General features: G+C 33.1%; 1 protein-coding gene across 1 annotated transcript in view; it reads right to left on the bottom strand.

Annotated features, from left to right (window-relative positions):
* The window catches only part of LOC134690165 (uncharacterized), a 97,334-nt gene that overhangs the window by 37,691 nt on the left and 40,597 nt on the right, over positions 1 to 19,046 (bottom strand). Inside the window, exons 10-11 of the mRNA XM_063550142.1 lie at positions 15,063 to 15,838; positions 523 to 825 (exon numbers count right to left, since the gene is read on the bottom strand). Of these exons, the coding sequence (XP_063406212.1) occupies positions 523 to 825; positions 15,063 to 15,838 (1,079 nt within the window). The remainder of the gene's footprint in view (positions 1 to 522; positions 826 to 15,062; positions 15,839 to 19,046) is intronic.

Genomic DNA, 19,046 nt, shown 5'->3' with positions numbered 1-19,046 from the left:
ATAGATATAAGAAGATGTGGTATGAGTGCCAATGAGACAACTCTCCATCCAAGTCACAATTTGTAAAGGTAAACCTTTATAGGTCAAAGTACGGCTTACAACACGGAAACTTGGCTCACACCGAACAGCAAGCTATGAAGGGCCCCAACAATGACTTGTAAAAACCATTCAAACAATAATCAACGGTCTCATGTAAAAAAAAGATAGGAGAAACACTTATGAACCACATCAACAAACGACAACCACTGAACATCAGGTTCCTGACTAAGAAAAGGTGCAAACAAATGCCGCGGTTTAAACGTTTTAATAGGGACCAACCTTCAACCTTACCTGAAACAATAGTGTAACATCACAACATAGAAAGACACACTAACCAATATCAATTGAAATGGCTTAACTCAGTCAAAAGACATATTAACAAAAACAAGTGAACATACACTGGATGAATAAATTTGATATATTACACAATGTAGCATACTAGAGCTACATGTTGTTCTTATATTAAAAAAAGTACAAACTTACTTGACACAAGACATGTGTTGATATATCTATGTTCTTCAGAGCTTCTGCCAAGGCTTTGAAATTGCTGTTATCTTTCATCTCTTTCCATTTTGATAAAACCAAGAACTTTGCTACCTTTATATCTTTTGGATAATTGAGTGTGATATCACCCCATTCCTGTGACATTTCGAGATATTGAACTAATTCGTACATTTGACTTGATTCAAATTTGATTGAAAATCGCAACAATTCAATATCACTTGGTCTTTGGTTTAAAGCATCATCACTTAACCCTGAAAATAAACATTGGTATGAAAATCTCACCTGTCTAACAATAAGCGCAATGATTATTCAAGAAACAACCTTTCGTTGATTCACAATATATAAACAAAGAAGAAGTAAAAAAAAAAAGTCTTGCATAAAATATACCCTATGGAGATAATAGTCAAAACATGTTAAGGTGTTTTAATGATCCATCCTAAAATTTTTATTAAAATTCTGTAAAGCAATTGAATTGTTTTCAACAGTGATATATCGTGTCGTCTAAAAAATTCTTCAATTTATAAAAATGTATTTATAGACACAGAAGTCATTTTGGTAAGTCACTGTGAATTTGGGATAACTATGAATTAAATAAACTGTAATTTCAAGAAAGTATAATGTCCAGTACTTCATGAAAACAGTAAAAAAAAGTGATGATAATGACTACAACGACCTTATACCCATTTTTGTTCTCTTTTCTTTATTTAAACATTTGAACACATATAAAAGTATTTACAAACATACAAATCACCAAACAATGACAGTTTTTATGATTTCTAAATATATAAGGAAATAATATATAAAAGTATTGTTTTTAAAAATTCGAGAAACAGGTAATAGATGGGGACTGGGTTTTATCCAGATTTGTGGTCGATACACCTAAATTCTCAAATTTGATTTATAACATAATAAAACCCATAAATAAAAAATAAAAAAAATCCAAAATAAATCAACTTACATTGCATGGACCTGTTATAATTAGTGTTGTCAAATTGATCTGTTTTGTCAAAGCGGTTAATTGAATAATCTTTGGACCGATTAACCTGTTAACTTGTGGTTACGTGGGTGTATGAAGCTTAATTTGCAGTGCACTAAAAATGCATGGCTTCGTGATACAAGGAATTGTAGTTTATTCTTGAGCATTATAAGGCTTTGCTTTGAAAATTCCTGGTGAAGCTTTTCGTTTAATAACCTAATACTACCATATCTACAGTGCCGTTTGTAATAATTTCAGATTGAGAGGATGAAAATCTGTTTCATCTCGGCGAATTGACAAAGAATGCAATTTATGTGGGTGTTTCAATTTGAGATGATTAAGCGTGTTACTTTTGCCATCTAGTATATGTTTATTCCATTCACATAAGTTTCATTTTACAATGTTTGAGTCGGGATTCCGTTAAAAGTATGACAAATCCTTGGACGATGAAGTTGGAATATTTACGCAATATTAAATCCAAAGTGAAATAAAGAAGTAAAAAGTAAAATCTAATCAGATTTTTTCTTCTTCAAAAAACATGTATGATAATTATATTTACTTTAGATTTTGCCCCAAGCTGATGAACAAGTTGTGTTTGTGCTAATTAATTTAGTAAAATTAGAATGTTTTCAGGGTGATTTAATAGCAATCAATATACTGGACAATTGATCTGTCAAATTATATAGCAAGTCAATCATTTAAAAATTCAAACAAAATTAAAATGTAATGACTGCAATTCACATTTATATCGAATCTATTAAAATTGAAAAAGATCCGGTTAACCGGTTAGCGTTTTTGATATTCAATATTCAATACTTCCAACGGTTAACCAGTTAATCGGTTAACCGTTTACAACACAAGTTATAATGTATTATAGTCGAGCGGCGGAGAGGACAATTTAAGAAATCTTAATTACCTAAATACCTCATGGCATTGTAATAGCTCATTGGAAAGCTGAAATTGTGTACTTTTTGAAAATATGTGTCGTAACTATAAAAGGGGGTACAACCTTGCCAAAAATCAAGGTCAAAGGTCATCACTTAAACATTTCCAATTTTCATCTGAAGAAACAAACCGTTGATACAAATGAAATAAATTATGAAAGAAGTATTATGTATCAATACTTCAGTTCATTCTAGATGTTTTTTGATATCTGAAAATGATGTCATAACAACGTTTTATTTAATTTTTTTAAGGAAATATGTGTAATAAAACTTTTCGAAACCTATTAAATAACAGTAAAAGAATACCTTGATATTTGACCTAGACAAATAGCATTTCTGGAATACTTTAGAATATAAGTTTTTTAAAAAGCATCCGAAATGCATTGTTTATAAATCAAACAAAATTTGCAGTCATTTTGAATTTCGTTTAAGTTTTTACATGTCACGTACTGAGTTTTCTTAAAATTATTTTCAACTGTCTCAATAAATGAAGACTTTTCAGATGATGCCAGTTAGGTCCATGTATTACTTATCAATTCAAAATTTCAAAAACTTTTTAAGTTTTACTTTTTTGGATTTTTGATGAAAGTTTTAAAATGTTAAAATTTAAAAAAAAAAAAAAATAATTAGAATTTTAAAATTTTAATCTTTGCTTTAAATTTAGATAGTTTACATATTTAAGCAAACTTTAAAATTTCGAAACTGAACGTACAGTTTTGATCACTTTGCTTTTTAAAAGTTTGATTTTTTTTGATTTTTTATTAAAATATAGGAAAGGACTAAAAAGTGGAAAGCTGTTACAAGTGTGAAACAGAATAAGAATGGAAGGAAACGAATTGTAACTTACCAAAAACAAATCAAAACGAAAACAGTTTTTTCAAAACTAAATTTAATAAAAATAATTTATGTTGCTCAGTCTTTAGTTTTCTATGTTGTGTGTTGTGTACTATTGTTTGGCTATTTGTCTTTTTCTTTTTTAGCCATGGCATTGTCTGTTTATTTTTGAAATATGAGTTTGAATGTCCCTCTGTTATTTTTCGCCCGTCTTTTGTTTGATTTACAGAGTGAAAAAGAGAAATATATTTCTTTTAGGTCTAAAAAGTAAGACCAGATTTCGATACACTTTGATTATCTAACTAAATGAACAAAATACAGAAATTACTTGTTGACTTTGTAATTACTGCTATTTTTAAATTGCGAAAAAGGAAATGGGATATTAGATTTTTGAAATAAGGGATAGTTCTGCATTTGTTATTTTGTAAATTATCGTGCGACAATCAACTTTGAGCAAAATACAAGTACGCAGCCACGTCCGCTATACATGCTGTCTTTAACAGATTTTGACTTATTATAAGAAGCTTGGAGCCAGGATAATACTAAGCTTAGTACATCGGTTATATCACACTCAGAGTGATAGTCTTCTGAAAGTTAAATTAATTAATATCACATAAACATTTCAGTCTTAATATTTGACGCTGTACGTAAAGCTCCATTCTACCCATATGAGTTGTGGGCATTTTGATTAATGCATGCCCTCAGTTTTATTTACATGAGCAACACCATGCAATTTTATAAATAATGAAAGTTGGTTTAGGCGATGTTTTCTCTCTTTTAGTGAGGCCCGCAGATACTAAGTCTGTTGCCCAGTCCAATTTAATATATTTTGAAAAAGAAAAACACATTGTTAAACAAAACAGCAATTTAAATGATATAATGTTTTATAAGTTCACATCACTAATACACATTTTAGAAAGTTGAAGTGACCAATTTTAATGGTAAATTATTTTGGTTGATTTTTGTTTTCCGTTATTGATTTTGCATAATTTTGTTCCTTGGTTGTCTTATTTTATTATGTCATGTAAAACGATAGGTAAAGTGTCTGGCTGAGATATTATATGTTCGAGTGATATTAAATTCAATCAGATCGATTAACTGCTATTTCTTAAAGTCATAATAAACCTCAAATAAAAAAAAACAACAATGCATATGTTTTTTAAAACTCAATGGATAGTTTTCATTGTAAAACTTATGTACATATACTTTTTTCTGAAGAAAATTCTTTAATTTATTCATATTTAGAAGAAGTTTACTTTATTTGAATTGCTTCCTTTCAGCAAGCAATTCCCCCGTAATATTTTCCGTATGCAAGGTGACCTCAGTGTGACCCATCTCGTAAAAAACCGGTGACCACAATACGCAATATTTGAGGCAGAAACTATGTCTTTAAATTGAACTGAAAATTCAGCGTTTTACATTATCCTGTTTTTTTCCAGAGCAAATTTTAAAACGTCCTAGTCAGTTTTTAACAAATGGGCCGGGTTTTTTTTAAAGAAAAAATGTGAATACGAAAGAAGGCATTCTTTGCATAAACACTTTTTTTTCTAGATTTCAACTGTTATCTATAGTGAAGAACAATATTATATATTCCCATGAAGTCACAAAATATATTTCAATATTCATCAAATTTAACCGTTTTCGATTTAATGTTAACTTTCTTTACTGAACATATTTTACAATAACCATGCAGTATTACGATATCCATGTATAAGAAATCTCCGTGTACTTTTTAAAACGGTCCTGAGCACTGAGTGCAGGTCTTTTCAATTCAGTCTCATGCTAACTTTGTATTCACAGTCAATAATAAAATGATTGATACATATTACAGAGGCGAACTCGTGAGTTTTAAAAATATGGATAAGAAAACTTAGGATTACAGTAACAAAAACTTACCCTAGTACTATTTCCCATTGACAATAACATTTCAAGTGAGTGAAATATCCAATAAAATTTTTAACAAAACTTGACTGCATACGTCAGCAGCGCTTTTATGTATATACCTACATTCAAAGCTGAATATTTGGAAGCCAATTAAGTTAATATAAGAACCGAAACAATTGAAGAGGTGTATGGTCAAAAGGCATATTAAAAATAGCAAAATCCGTAATAAGTGAAACTTTGCCCGAGGGAGTTGAAACCTGAGTTTCTTTATTATTTATATATAAACAGCCTATTTTAAATGATTTATAGTTGTTTGCCAGTGGCAAATATTTCATGCATGTTCAGGTCAATAACAAATTAACAATAAATACAATACATAGGTCCTGTAATAGAGTCCGTTCAGGATGAAGATCGGCAAATTTAGATAGCCACTGGAAATGAGGTTATATTGGATAGGGACAGACATATATTTGCAATCAACGAACCACTTAAAGAATTCTTGTAACGGTTCGTAACGTGAAGAGAGCGTGGCACTCTCTTTAAGGTCCAGTCTGACAGGACGTAGTTTTGTATTTTGCTCAAAGTTCATTGTCACACGATAACTTACAAAAGTACAAATAACAAATACGGAACTATCCCTTATTTCAATAAACTGTTATTACAGAGATATGTCTCACCTTTTTGTAATTTTGATAATGCAAATGCAAATGTTGAAAGTAAAATAGCAATACTTTAACATGTAAGTTATGCATATATTCAATGTCGATGAACCATGATTGAAGGTACACGGCTTTACAATCTCCATGGAAATGAGATGTGCCAATGCTAATACAACTGCATACAAAATACCATTGACCTATGTTCAGTCGTTGCCTTTAAACAACCCTAAACACAAACATTAACTTGTAAACTATGTAAAAGTTTCAAAGTCAATGAACCATGATGAGGGGTTGGGCTACATAATCTCCATGGAAACGATACTTGCAAATGCCAATAAAATTGCATATCAAATATCATTGACTTAACATTAGCAATTCATCTTAAATTGATCTAATCACAAACTAATGCCACACAGCACGTAGTACATGTTGTTAAAATGCTGATTCTCATGGCGGAAGCTTTATACGACTTTTATCTTTATTTATAGTCAACAGATGTCACAGCAAACTTAAATTGTTGTGCGATTTCTTAAATTTGTATTTTGAGTCATATAAAGCAGTGACAACCCTAGCAGCAACTACTGCACTACCGATATCATCCTGGGATAAGGCTACAAGATTAATGGAGCAGCTCGGTTTTGTTCTGAGGAGGTCACACAGTGAATACTGACTTTTTACCGATGCCAAAAAAACTTGGAAGTTGAATCACACTAACTCAAGACATGAACGAATGGCAAAATACCGATGACACCTGGGTCAAAAGACGAAACAATGGTGTGAAAGGTATAAATCGTCTGTTAATTCTAATTCAGCATTGACGTTATCTGCAGCCTTAATTAACAGCGTCTCCAATAGAAATATCGCTAGCAAATACAATGCAAGATTAACCTTGTCCTTGTTGAGAACACAATGGCAACCCTGTAGTGCTTCTCAAGTGTAGACTGGAGGTTAGAGGAATTACTTATTTTATCTGGTAAAAAAAACCTGGTACATTGTCAAAATTGATGACATTACAAGAGACTTTTTGTCACGAATAAAAAAGTTTCAACATCTCTTTCAAATACCAAATCATACACAGATTCATCAGTGGTTTTGGTCTATATGTGAAGTATATGGTCAAACATGCCACATTATAAACTGCATTATTGAGCAAATTATCTTGCTCTAATTGATAAATCATTTCAGCGTTGCAAGCTTTAACAGGAGCATCTTTTAGATTAGCTAACCTTTCAACAGATGCAATAGTATGTAATCACCTTTTTATGAGATAGTTTCTTGCAAAAACAATTTCATGTATTGAGTGGATGACCATTATTTTCAGACAGCAAATAATTTGATAAATAGGGCTTCGTATCTGGAGCTTCCTTTTCAGACGAAGAATGTGCTACTGATTTCAAATTCTGCTTACTTGTGCAGCTTTTTTTATATGAACTATAATACTTAAATACGGTTAATCCAGTTCCTGTATCATTACAGAATTCATTTAAAAAAAAACAAAAAAACATCACATCTGTTTGGTGCAGCATTTTTTAGACATTTTTACGTCCAGATTGACTGTTGATATAATTAATATTTCATCAACACCAGAATCGCAGATAATGCATTTGTCAACACCTGAACTACAACTCGCCTTTTCTTTGCATCGGGCATATCCAGTTTAAACGACACAGTGAAATTGTCTTGAATACAAAGCAAATTAAACACACCTAAAAACCAAACAATGATACTCACTTTCTCGGTTAAATTCAACATAAACGAATACACAACAATACCTAACAACATAAAAAAATCACAGGGCTTTTAATTGGAAATTCTAAAATGAACAATAGATCAGCTTGATAATGACTACAAATGACCTTCGCTTAATTGCCTAATGTTGGCCTATAACTAGAACCCACAACAGTGTCGGTTAATGTGTGAGAAATATCCGGACTCGAAATCCTAATAAGCAGATATTTAACCAAATATCTATCTCCTTAAGAATAAACCTAAAAAAGTAAATCGGGTCGATTGAAGTATTATATGGTGGCATTACTGTTGTACCTTTACAAACACATATACTGCACGTGCAAATAATGCGAGGTAAAAAAACAATGATTTTCCGGTGCTATTTTGTACCGTGTTCAGCTGCATTGTGCTTTACATACTTGTATATAGGACTACTTAAAAATTCCATGAGGTATTTTGGTCATTTAAACTCGTTAACTAAGCGACTTTTTCAACATTCGCCGCTCCACTTTTAGCATTTCATGTGTATTTAATTTTAGAACAATACACCATCTCATTAGATATCTAGATAACATTAGGAGACTGCCAATGGTCATACGTGGCCACATGATATAAAACATTGTAAATATAGATTTTACCACTGCATCGAATACGATGCAATATTTATCCACTGGAGACAGTTTCATTTTAAATGTTTAAAATTTAATTGTTGAGAGTGGATAAATATCGTATTACACGAGATTTGGCGGTGAAATCAGTTTCTCTAATGATTTTAATGCAGTATGCAGGCAAACTTATTCCTTCTTCTCAAAGGATCTGAAAAAGGATGTGTTCTTTCTATGTGATGTCATCAGACATGGTCGCCTTTTGTCATGACGTCACAATAGGAAATTTATTGGAAAGCAAGAAAATTTTACGCCTAATTGAATTTTGACCAATGAGTAGCTGTGATCAAACGAACCACACATTGATTAAAAACAAATCAAAGCACTGTAAGCAGTTAACCAAAAACCAAAGCAAACCTAATTATGGAAACTGTGGCAGTGTTGCTTAATTTTTTTTTTTTAACATTTGAAAGAACAAACATTAGACATTCGTATATAATACATGTATGTTTATTTCATGAATTGAATATTAAGGGAAATTAATCAATAATAAGCCACAAATGAAAATTATTATACATGTTATCATGGTTATAGGCCCAGAAATAATTCAAAAAATAATTAAAGTAAATTCAATAAACCTTAACAAGAAATAATTGTAACAGGATGCCTTTACGAAGTCTCCCAAACAAAGCTCCCATAAATTGTTATTCCCATGGTCGCCTGACATTGGGAAAAGTCCAGTACATATTGGTTTGGTCTTGTAAAGTGATATGCATATGTGACGCCTAGGACCCTGTGTGTCATTCAAATCTTTTTTAAAATGACGAACAGGAATAAATAGGGTTTAGGAATGACCGTTTACAAGTTCTCAAACAGGAGGGGGTGTGGTGACCCCACTGAGGGACTCTCCCTATATTTCATTTGATGTGTTACATTATCCCATACATGAATATATATGAATTAGGGGTGGGGATCTTGACTGTTTACAAGATCTGAAACAGGAGGGGTTGGGGTGACCCAGGGACTCCCCCTCTATTTCATAATTATTTTCTTGTCTCAAACATAAATATATATGGTTTAAGGGTTGGGATCTCAAACAGGAGGGGTGGTTTGACCCTAGGGACTCCCCATTTATTTCATTTGATTTGTTATATTGTACCATATATGAATATATGAATATGTATGGTTTCAGTGTGGGGATCTCGACTGTTTACAAGTTCTCAAACAGAAAGGTCAGGGTGACCCCAGGGACTCCCCCTATATTTAATTTGATTTGTTTTAATGTCCCATACATGAATAATGTATGGTTTAGGAGTGGGATCTCAACCATTTTCAAGTTCTCAAACAGGAGTGGGTGGGGTGACCACAGGGACTCCCCTATATTTCATTTGATTTGCCTTATTGTCCCATACATGAATATATATGGTTTAGGGGTGGGGATCTCGACCATTTCAAAATTCTCCAACAGGAAGGGCTAGGACGACCCAAGGGACTTCCCATATATTTCATTTGATTTGTTATATTGTTCAATACATGAATATATATGGTTTAGGGTAGGGGATCTCGACTGTTTACAAGTTCTCACACAGGAGGGGTTGGGTGACAAGGGATTCCCACTATATTTCATTTGATTTATTTTATTATCCCATACATGAATATATATGGTTTAGGGTGGGGATCTCCACTGTTTGCAAGTTCTCAAACAGGAGGGGGTAGGTGACCCCAGGGACTTCCCCTTATGTTTCATTTAATTTGTTTTATTGTCCAATACATGAATATATATGGTTTAGGTGTGGGGATCTCGACCATTTCCAAGTTCTCAAACAGGATGGGTTGGGGTAACCCAGGGACTCCCCCTATATTTCATTTGGTTTGTTATATTGTCCCATACATGAATATATATGGTTTAGGGGTGGGGAGCTCGACCGTTAACAAGTTTTCAAATAAAAGGTGGGGTGACCCCAAGGACTTCCCCTATATTTCATTTGATTTGTTTTAATGTGCCATACATGAATTTATGAATATGTATGTTTTAAGGGTGGGGGTCTCCACCGTTTACTAGTTCTCAAACAGAATGGAAGGGTGACCCCAAGGACTCCCCCTATATTTCATTTGATTTGTTTTAATGTCCCATACATGAATATATATGGTTTAGGAGTGGGATCTCAACATTTCCAAGTTCTCAAACAGGAGTGGGTGGGCCGACCACAGGGACTCCCTTATATTTCATTTGAAGTGTTTTATTGTCCCATATATGAATATATATGGTTTAGGGGTGGATATCTCGACCATTTCCAAATTCTAAAACAGGAAGGGCTGGGAAGACCCAAGGGACTTCCCATATACTTCATTTGATTTGTTATATTGTTCCATACATGAATATATATGGTTTAGGGATTGGGATCTCGACTGTTTACAAGTTCTCAAACAGGATGGGATGGATGACCAGGTATTCCTCCTATATCTCATTCGATTTATTTTATTGTCCCATATATGAATATATATGGTTTAGGTTGGGGATCTCCACTGTTTTCAAGTTCTCAAACAGGAGGGGGTGGGTGACCACAGGGACTCCCCCTATATTTCATTCAATTTGTTATTTTGTCCCATACATGAATTTACACTGTATATGGTTTAGGGGTGGGGATCTCGACTGTTTTCAAGTTCTCAAACAGGAGGGGGTGGGTGACCCAAGTGACTCCCCCTATATTTCATTTGATTTGTTTTATTGTCCCATACATGAATACATATGGTTTAGGGGTGGGGATCTTGACCATATCCAAGTTCTCAAACAGAAAGGAGGGGTGACCCCAGGGACTTCCCAAATATTTCATTTGATTTATTTTATTGTCCCATACAAGTATATATATGGTTTAGGGGTGGGGATTGCGACCATTTACAAGATAAAAGCACATTTAAAAATTGAAGGGGGTTTGGATGACCCCCAGGGACTCACCCTTTATTCTATTTGATTTGATGTCGTGAAATAGTCATTTGAAAAATGTGTTTTATTGTCCTGTTCTCATAAATAATTACTGAAGACAGTGTATTAGGTCTATCACTTACTTATTAAAAAAAATCCCATAGGGCTCTTCAGTAAACCCATCCCTTCTTTAGGCCCATCAAAATACCCTTAAATAGACCCGTAAACACAAACAAAAGATTAGAGACCCCGCTAGAGATTTTAATGAAACCCTAAGTAAATCTGACAAGCGGTCCGTGTTGTCCTCTTTAGACGGTTCGACTGGAATCGGTCCGACTTGTCTAGGGGTCGAGTTGTCCACATTACTTAAAACATCTCATCAACGTCGATTTCCGGATCTGTTTCATGACCTCGTTTCATTCATAAAACAAACTTATTTGGCAAGATAAGTTAAAATTACCGCCAACTTAGATATATCACTTTATTTCCTCTATCATAGAGATATGTTGTACATGAACAATATTCCTGCTCATTCTGCCATTTGGGAAATATAAACGACTTGTAATTACAGATTTTCGGCGAAGAAATATTTCATACAATTGTTCTCTCACATATTAGCCAAAGCCACAGGGGATATAATAAACTACATAAGGATTTCTATTGAGCTCTACTTCAAATGTGCAACTTCAAAACTATTTGGTGGTTCGACGATCATTTAAGGTTTTTCTGGTCATATTTTTTGTATTCCAGAATTAAAAGTATGAAAAAGTGCCCAATTAGTTAAAAATAACATAATTGCCAGCTAGATAATAACAACAACACATATTTCAGCATTTATTGGGTAGAACACAATGAGGGTGCTTGCATGAGGCAGCTTAACTGCCTAATAATCAACAGCTTAATTAGGAGACGATAAATGGGCTATGTTGTTTTTTATTTGGTCGGGTTGTTGTCTCTTTGACACATTCCCCATTTCCATTCTCAATTTAAAGAATTATAGAAACATTAATATATATAGACAAACAAGCATGATTGGTTTTCCCGTTTGAATGGTTTTACACTAGTAATTTTTGGGGCCCTTTATAGCTTGCTGTTCCGTGTTGAAGACCGTACTTTGCCCTATAATGGTTTACTTTTATAAATTGTTACTTGGATGGAGAGTTGTCTCATTGGCACTAATACCACATCTTTCTATATCTATGTTGAGTCATATAATGTAATAATGACGATATTTCAAGGTCTCTTTGATTTCATGGTATTTGATTAAAAAGATGTAAATCATCATGACACATGTATATGAATGGCACCCTTATATCACTTTTCAATGTTCATTTTAAAAGTTTTTGAAACTAATCACTCTTAACATATGTGTAACCCATACCCAGCTAAGGGTCAAATTAGAGGTTGTATGAATACAGATCTAAATGAGGTTGAACTATTGTCTTGCTATCTTATAATACATCAGTATTGTTTTGGAACAAAATTGAACCAAACAGCTGCTATTATCAAAATACTTTTTTAATATTTAGTTTTTATAAGTGCATGAAACAAAAAAATCTTATTTAAAAAAAAAATCAGAATCTTAACTAATGCACCTTTAATTCATCCGACCCACTTACACACAGTTAAAAGGATTGAACAAAGCTTACGTTGTGGCGGAAAGTCATGTCATTTTAATTTGATAGTCCGGAAAAGCTTTAGTAACACATCAATAGTATTATATCAAAATACATTTGATTGCTAAAAGTATCCAATTATATTTCTCTATAAATTCGTCTGCATTAAAATGCTGGTTAAACATCATTCAAATTACATTTAGTCATTGAATACATTCACCTTGGACAGTTAAGTACATCCAAGCCCCAACATTTACTTATGTTTTCTGTTCGGTCTATGTCTAGGTTTATAAACAGCACATACTAATGACACATTATTGATGAATGCCTCTTAGATAATAACCAGATGCTCCACAGCAATACTGTGCAATTGAAGATTTCTTGCTATTGCGCAATACTGTGCAATTGGAAATTTCTTGCTATTGCACAGTACTGTGCAATTGAAGATTTCTTGCTATTGCTGAATACTGTGCAATTAAAAATGTCTTGCTATTGCACAATACTTAATATAATAATTTTGGATCCTGATTTGGACCAACTTGAAAACTGGGCCCATAATAAAAAATCTAAGTACATTTCTAGATTCAGCATATCAAAGAACCCCAAGGATTCAGTTTTTGTTAAAATCAAACTAAGTTTTAGTTTGGACCCTTTGGACCTTAATGTAGATCTGGACCAATTTGAAAATGGGACCAACAATTAGGAATCTACATACACAGTTAGATTCGGCATATCAAAGAACCCCAATTATTCAATTTTTTATGAAATCAAACAAAGTTTAATTTTGGACCCTTTGGGCCCCTGATTCCTAAACTGATAATGTGGTATGACCAAAACTCCCAAAATCAATCCCAACCTTCCTTTTATGGTCATAAACCTTGTGTTTAAATTTCATAGATTTCTATTTACATATACTAAAGTTATGGTGCGAAAACCAAGAAAAATGCTTATTTGGGCCCCTTTTTGGCCCCTTAGTCCTAAACTGTTGAAACCTCAACTCCCAAAATCAATCTTAACCTTCCTTTTTGGTCATAAACCTTGTGTCAAAATTTCATAGATTTCTATTGACTTAAACTAAAGTTATAGTGCGAAAACCAAGACTAATGCTTATTTGGACCCTTTTTGGCCCCGAATTCCTAAACTGTTGGTACCAAATCAATCCCAACCTTCCTTTTTGGGTCATAAACCTTGTGTTAAAATTTCATAGATTTCTATTCACTTATACTAAAGTTATAGTGCGAAAACCAAATGTCTTCTGACGACGACGACGACGACGCAGACGACGACGCAGACGACGACGCCAACGTGATACCAATATACGACCAAAAAATGTCGTATACAAAGCATTTAAACAACCTACATGTACATGCTTTGCTTGAGTTACTGTTGACCTTTTTGTTAAGGTATATATCTTAGGTGATATACATCAGGTAGGTACGGTGACAACAAAGCTCACCAAGTTGCTTGACTTACATTTCATAGTTGCATGCATTGAGATAATTTAGATGTAACCTGCCATTTCATTTTTAAAAATTCCACATCAAAAATATTCATTGCATTTATAGTAAAAATGAATCGATTGCATTATAATTGATATTCTAGATTCTAGTTTCGATAACACAGATTTGTACTTTAATCCTGATAATGTACATCAAAAAGTCATATTCTATTGAAAATATGTTAATCATGTTAATACACACCTTCAAATATTTTTTTTTTTGTATTTTCAAAATGTTAAATAATTTTTCCTTTATTCTACAATAATAATACTTTCATATGCCACTAACGTATGCCAGTGAAATTTTTTTATATAGATCCTAACTTTGTATACATGGGATATCTTACCTGGACAATTCTTTTCACATTGTTCATTCTTCTGAAGAAATAAAATACATACCTATGATTACTTGACATAGGTAAAAGTATACAAATCAGAAAATACAAAGGGTAAAATCAAAAATTAAAGCTAGAGAAAGACACATATCATCATGGTAAAAAAAGAAGGAAAACTAAAAAATTTAGCAACAAGAAACAAACATGGCCTAAGTAGAACACTCAAAATATTCCTTAATCGCAAGAAAATATACCAATGTCATGTTTCTCTATCTTTTAGTTTATATTTGTATATCCTTAACAATATGAACAACCTTTTTTAGTCATGTTAGATCTATGCATGCTAATGATAAAGCAACGCTTTTTAATTCTATTTATTATTGTGTTAACTACCTACCAAAATAAGTTTTAAACTGTCCTTAATCCTGTTATTTTTCTTTTTAGCATATGTTGTTTTTCCTTTGAATTTTTTTTTTTATTTTGCTCATGCTGCTTACTGACTATATAAAATACATACCTTATCTTGGTTCCAAATCTCCCAGTTTCTTGATCTGTGTGTTTGACTATGTTCGTCACAAACCCATTCATTAGATTGCACAGCTTCCTCTTCACTGATGAAGCATTTTAACTGAGAACATGAATATTCAATCTGGAAAGGTAATTGTTGGATGTGTTTTTCATGGATGGTGAACTGATAGAAATCTGAAATTCTCTCCATTGTTATAACCAAACATTCCTTAACTCCTGTGGCCACATCTGGTACTATAAGTCCAGCCGAAGATTTATGGACTATATAAAGAAGAATCTTGTTGCCTTCAACACATACTACAACATCATGTGCCTTGTCAAATGAGACTACAATAAATCCTGAAAAGAGGAGCTTTCTCCCTTCATACTGCTTCAGAGTCCACATGCTCAGACATGCACTGATCAGACGATTGGGCAAAGCTGGTGGTATTACAGTTCCTTTAAAAACAAAGGCTAGACATATTGCTTTCTCTGGTGTACATTCTTTGTCCATGAAGCTGGTTTTATTTCTTTCTGTGACCATACAGGGAACAAAGAAGTTCTCTACTGGTAACCGACTTCCTGTAGTTGTATCATATCTCCGTTGCTCTGCCAGAATATCTAAATGAATGAGGATGTTGAATATAAACTCTTTGTATGGTAGAATTGCCCGGAAGTCCTTTTGTTTCCATATCTGATACAGGTCTTCTCTGCGTATGATCCCACTTTCTGACATTCTTCGGAAAGTTTCTTCTAAACCTTTTTTCTTTGGCCAAAATCCTACATCTGAAAAAAAGGGAAAAAACTATTTTTAGAGGAATGACATTATTCTTTTTAAAGTTTTTTATAACTGATCATTTGTCAACTTAATCGGAATTCTACAGAATAGCAGTCTATCTTGCATAAACGTAAACAAAGGGAAAATGTCTAAACAATATGATGCATGAACGCTGCATAAGGCCAAGGGGAGTACAAATTGAAAGCAAACAAAAGGTTGGATGTTGCGATATTCTAAACAGACCATTTATAAAAGGTTGCATTATGTAATATTCTTTACAAACTATAAACAACGGTAGCATTTATTAGTATCAAAATTATGGTATCTCCTTTTTGAATACGCAATAATCCTGCATATTTAGTAGAGGCTGTCATAATATTTTTTTTGTGTTAGGATGTAGAGTCAACATTACATTTGGAATGATATTTTAAGACTGTGAATTCAATTTTAACTTACGTCCTTGTGGTACAATAGGCAAAATATGATATAAAGTTCAATATCTCAAATGGTCAATTCAAAAGAAGGGTATGATATTGTAGACAAAAAATGATGACACACACTCCAAGTTTGAGAGCTTTCTGTCTTATGGTCTTGGTACTCAAAATAACTTTCAATTATGAGAAAAAATAGCCAAAGTTCTTTTTTTCTGGTAATAACCATGACAACTACTATAGAAGTCATCTGACAGTTTTGATGTTGATAAAGATAATTCTTAACATTCTCAACATCTCTGCGAATGTTAGACTTTCTCTGTCATTAGCCGGTTTCACTATAAAAGACAAAACTTATATTTTTATCTTTTTTGGTTTAACCATAGCAGCCATATTGGTTGGAAGACGGGGTCAATATTAAACAAAAAGGGGTCCATAGTACATGGATGCACCCATGCATGCCATGGGCACCAATATTTTCTATATTAAATGGACGTTTAAATTGGGGTCAAAACTCGAATTTGATATTAAAATTAGAAAGATCATAGCGAACATGTGAACTTAGTTTCAAATTGATTGGTCTTCCACTTTATCGAATACTACCCTGACCAAAAACGTAAACCTGAAGTGGAACAGCTACCGAACAGACAGACAGGCGGACAAACGAAAGAACTGACGCACACACTGAAAAATAGGTGGGGCATTAAAATAACCCTAAGAATTGTAGACCGGTTTGGTTAAATTTAGCTACATACTGTTAGAGAAGATCTTTGTCAAAGTTAAAAAACAACAAAGATGACAATTTTCAGGCACCAAGTGATAAGAGAATCTTAAAAATTGTCAAAAATCTCATAACAGTCCTGTAAAAATGGTTAAACTCTAAATGGAATGACAACATGGTAAAACTAGAGGCTCTAAAGAGCCTGTGTCGCTCACCTTGGTCTATGTGCATATTAAACAAAGGACACAAATGGATTCATGACAAAATTGTATTTTGGTGATGGTGATGTGTTTGAAGTTCTTACTTTACTGAACGATTTTGCTTCTTACAATTATATCTATAATGAACTTTGCCCATTAGTAACAGAGAACTATATTTGGTAAAAATTTACATAAATTTACCAAATTAATGAAAATTGTTAAAAATTGACTATAAAGGGCAATAACTCCTTAAGGGGTCAATTGACCATTTAGGTCATGTTGACTTATTTGTAGATCTTACTTTGCTGAACATTATTGCTGTTTACAGTTTATCGCTATCTATAATAGTATTCAAGATAACCAAAAACGGCAAAATTTCTTTAAAAATTACCAATTGGAGGGCAGCAACCCAACAACCAGTTGTCCAATTCATCTGAAAAATTCAGGGCAGATAGATATTGACTTGATTAAAAATTTAACTTCTTGTCAGATTTGCTCTAGATGCTTTGGTTTTATAGTTATAAGCAAAAAACTGCATTTTACCCCTATGTTCTATTTTTAGCCGTGGCGGCCATCTTGGTTGAATGGCCAGGTCATCGGACACATTTTTCAAACTAGATACCCCAAAGATGATTGTGGCCTAGTAGTTTCAGTGGAGATTTTGTAAAAGATTACTTAGATTTACGAAAAATGGTTAAAGATTGACTATAAAGGGCAATAACTCCTAAAGGGGTCAACTGACCATTTTGGTCATGTTGACTTATTTGTAGATCTTACTTTGCTGAACATTATTGCTGTTTACAATTTATCTCTATCTATAATAATATTCAAGATAATAACCAAAAACAGAAAAATTTCCTCAAAATTACCAATTCAGGGGCAGCAACCCAACAACCGATTGACCGATTCATCTGAAAATTTCAGGGCAGATAGTTCTTGACCTGATAAACATTTTTATCCCATGTCAGATTTCCTCAAAATGCTTTGGTTTTTGAGTTATAAGCCAAAAACTGCATTTTACCCCTATGTTCTATTTTTAGCGGTGGCGGCCATCTTGGTTGGTTGACCAGGTCACGCCACACATTTTTTAAACTAATACCCCAAAGATGATTGTGGCCAAGTTTGGATTAATTTGGCCAAGTAGTTTCAGAGGAGAAGATTTTTGTAAAAGATTACTTTAATTTACGAAAAATGGTTAAAAATTGACTATAAAGGGCAATAACTCCTAAACGGGTCAACTGACCATTTTGGTCATGTTGACTTATTTGTAGATCTTACTTTGCTGAACATTATTGCTGTTTACAGTTTATCTCTATCTATAATAATATTCAAGATAATAACCAAAAACAGCAAATTTCCTCAAAATTACCAATTCAGGGGCAGCAACCCAACAACCGATTGACCGATTCATCTGAAAATTTTAAAGCAGATAGATCTTGACCTGATAAACATTTTTATCCCGTCAGATTTCCTCAAAATGCTTTGGTTTTTGAGTTATAAGCCAAAAACTGCATTTTACCCCTTTGTTCTATTTTTAGCCGTGGCGGCCATCTTGGTTGGTTGACCAGGTCACGCCACACATTTTTTAAACTAGATACCCCAAAGATGATTGTGGCCAAGTTTGGATTAATTTGGCCAAGTAGTTTCAGAGGAGAAGATTTTTGTAAAAGATTACTTTAATTAACGAAAAATGGTTTAAAATTAACTATAAAGGGCAATAACTCCTAAACGGGTCAACTGACCATTTTGGTCATGTTGACTTATTTGTAGATCTTACTTTGCTGAACATTATTGCTGTTTACAGTTTATCTCTAACTATAATAATATTCAAGATAATAACCAAAAACAGCAAAATTTCTTCAAA

Source organism: Mytilus trossulus, chromosome 11, assembly GCF_036588685.1.
Source record: "Mytilus trossulus isolate FHL-02 chromosome 11, PNRI_Mtr1.1.1.hap1, whole genome shotgun sequence".
Lineage (NCBI taxonomy): Eukaryota > Metazoa > Mollusca > Bivalvia > Mytilida > Mytilidae > Mytilus > Mytilus trossulus.
The sequence above is the reverse complement of the archived record's forward strand: the minus strand, read 5'-3'. Positions and strand labels throughout refer to the sequence as shown.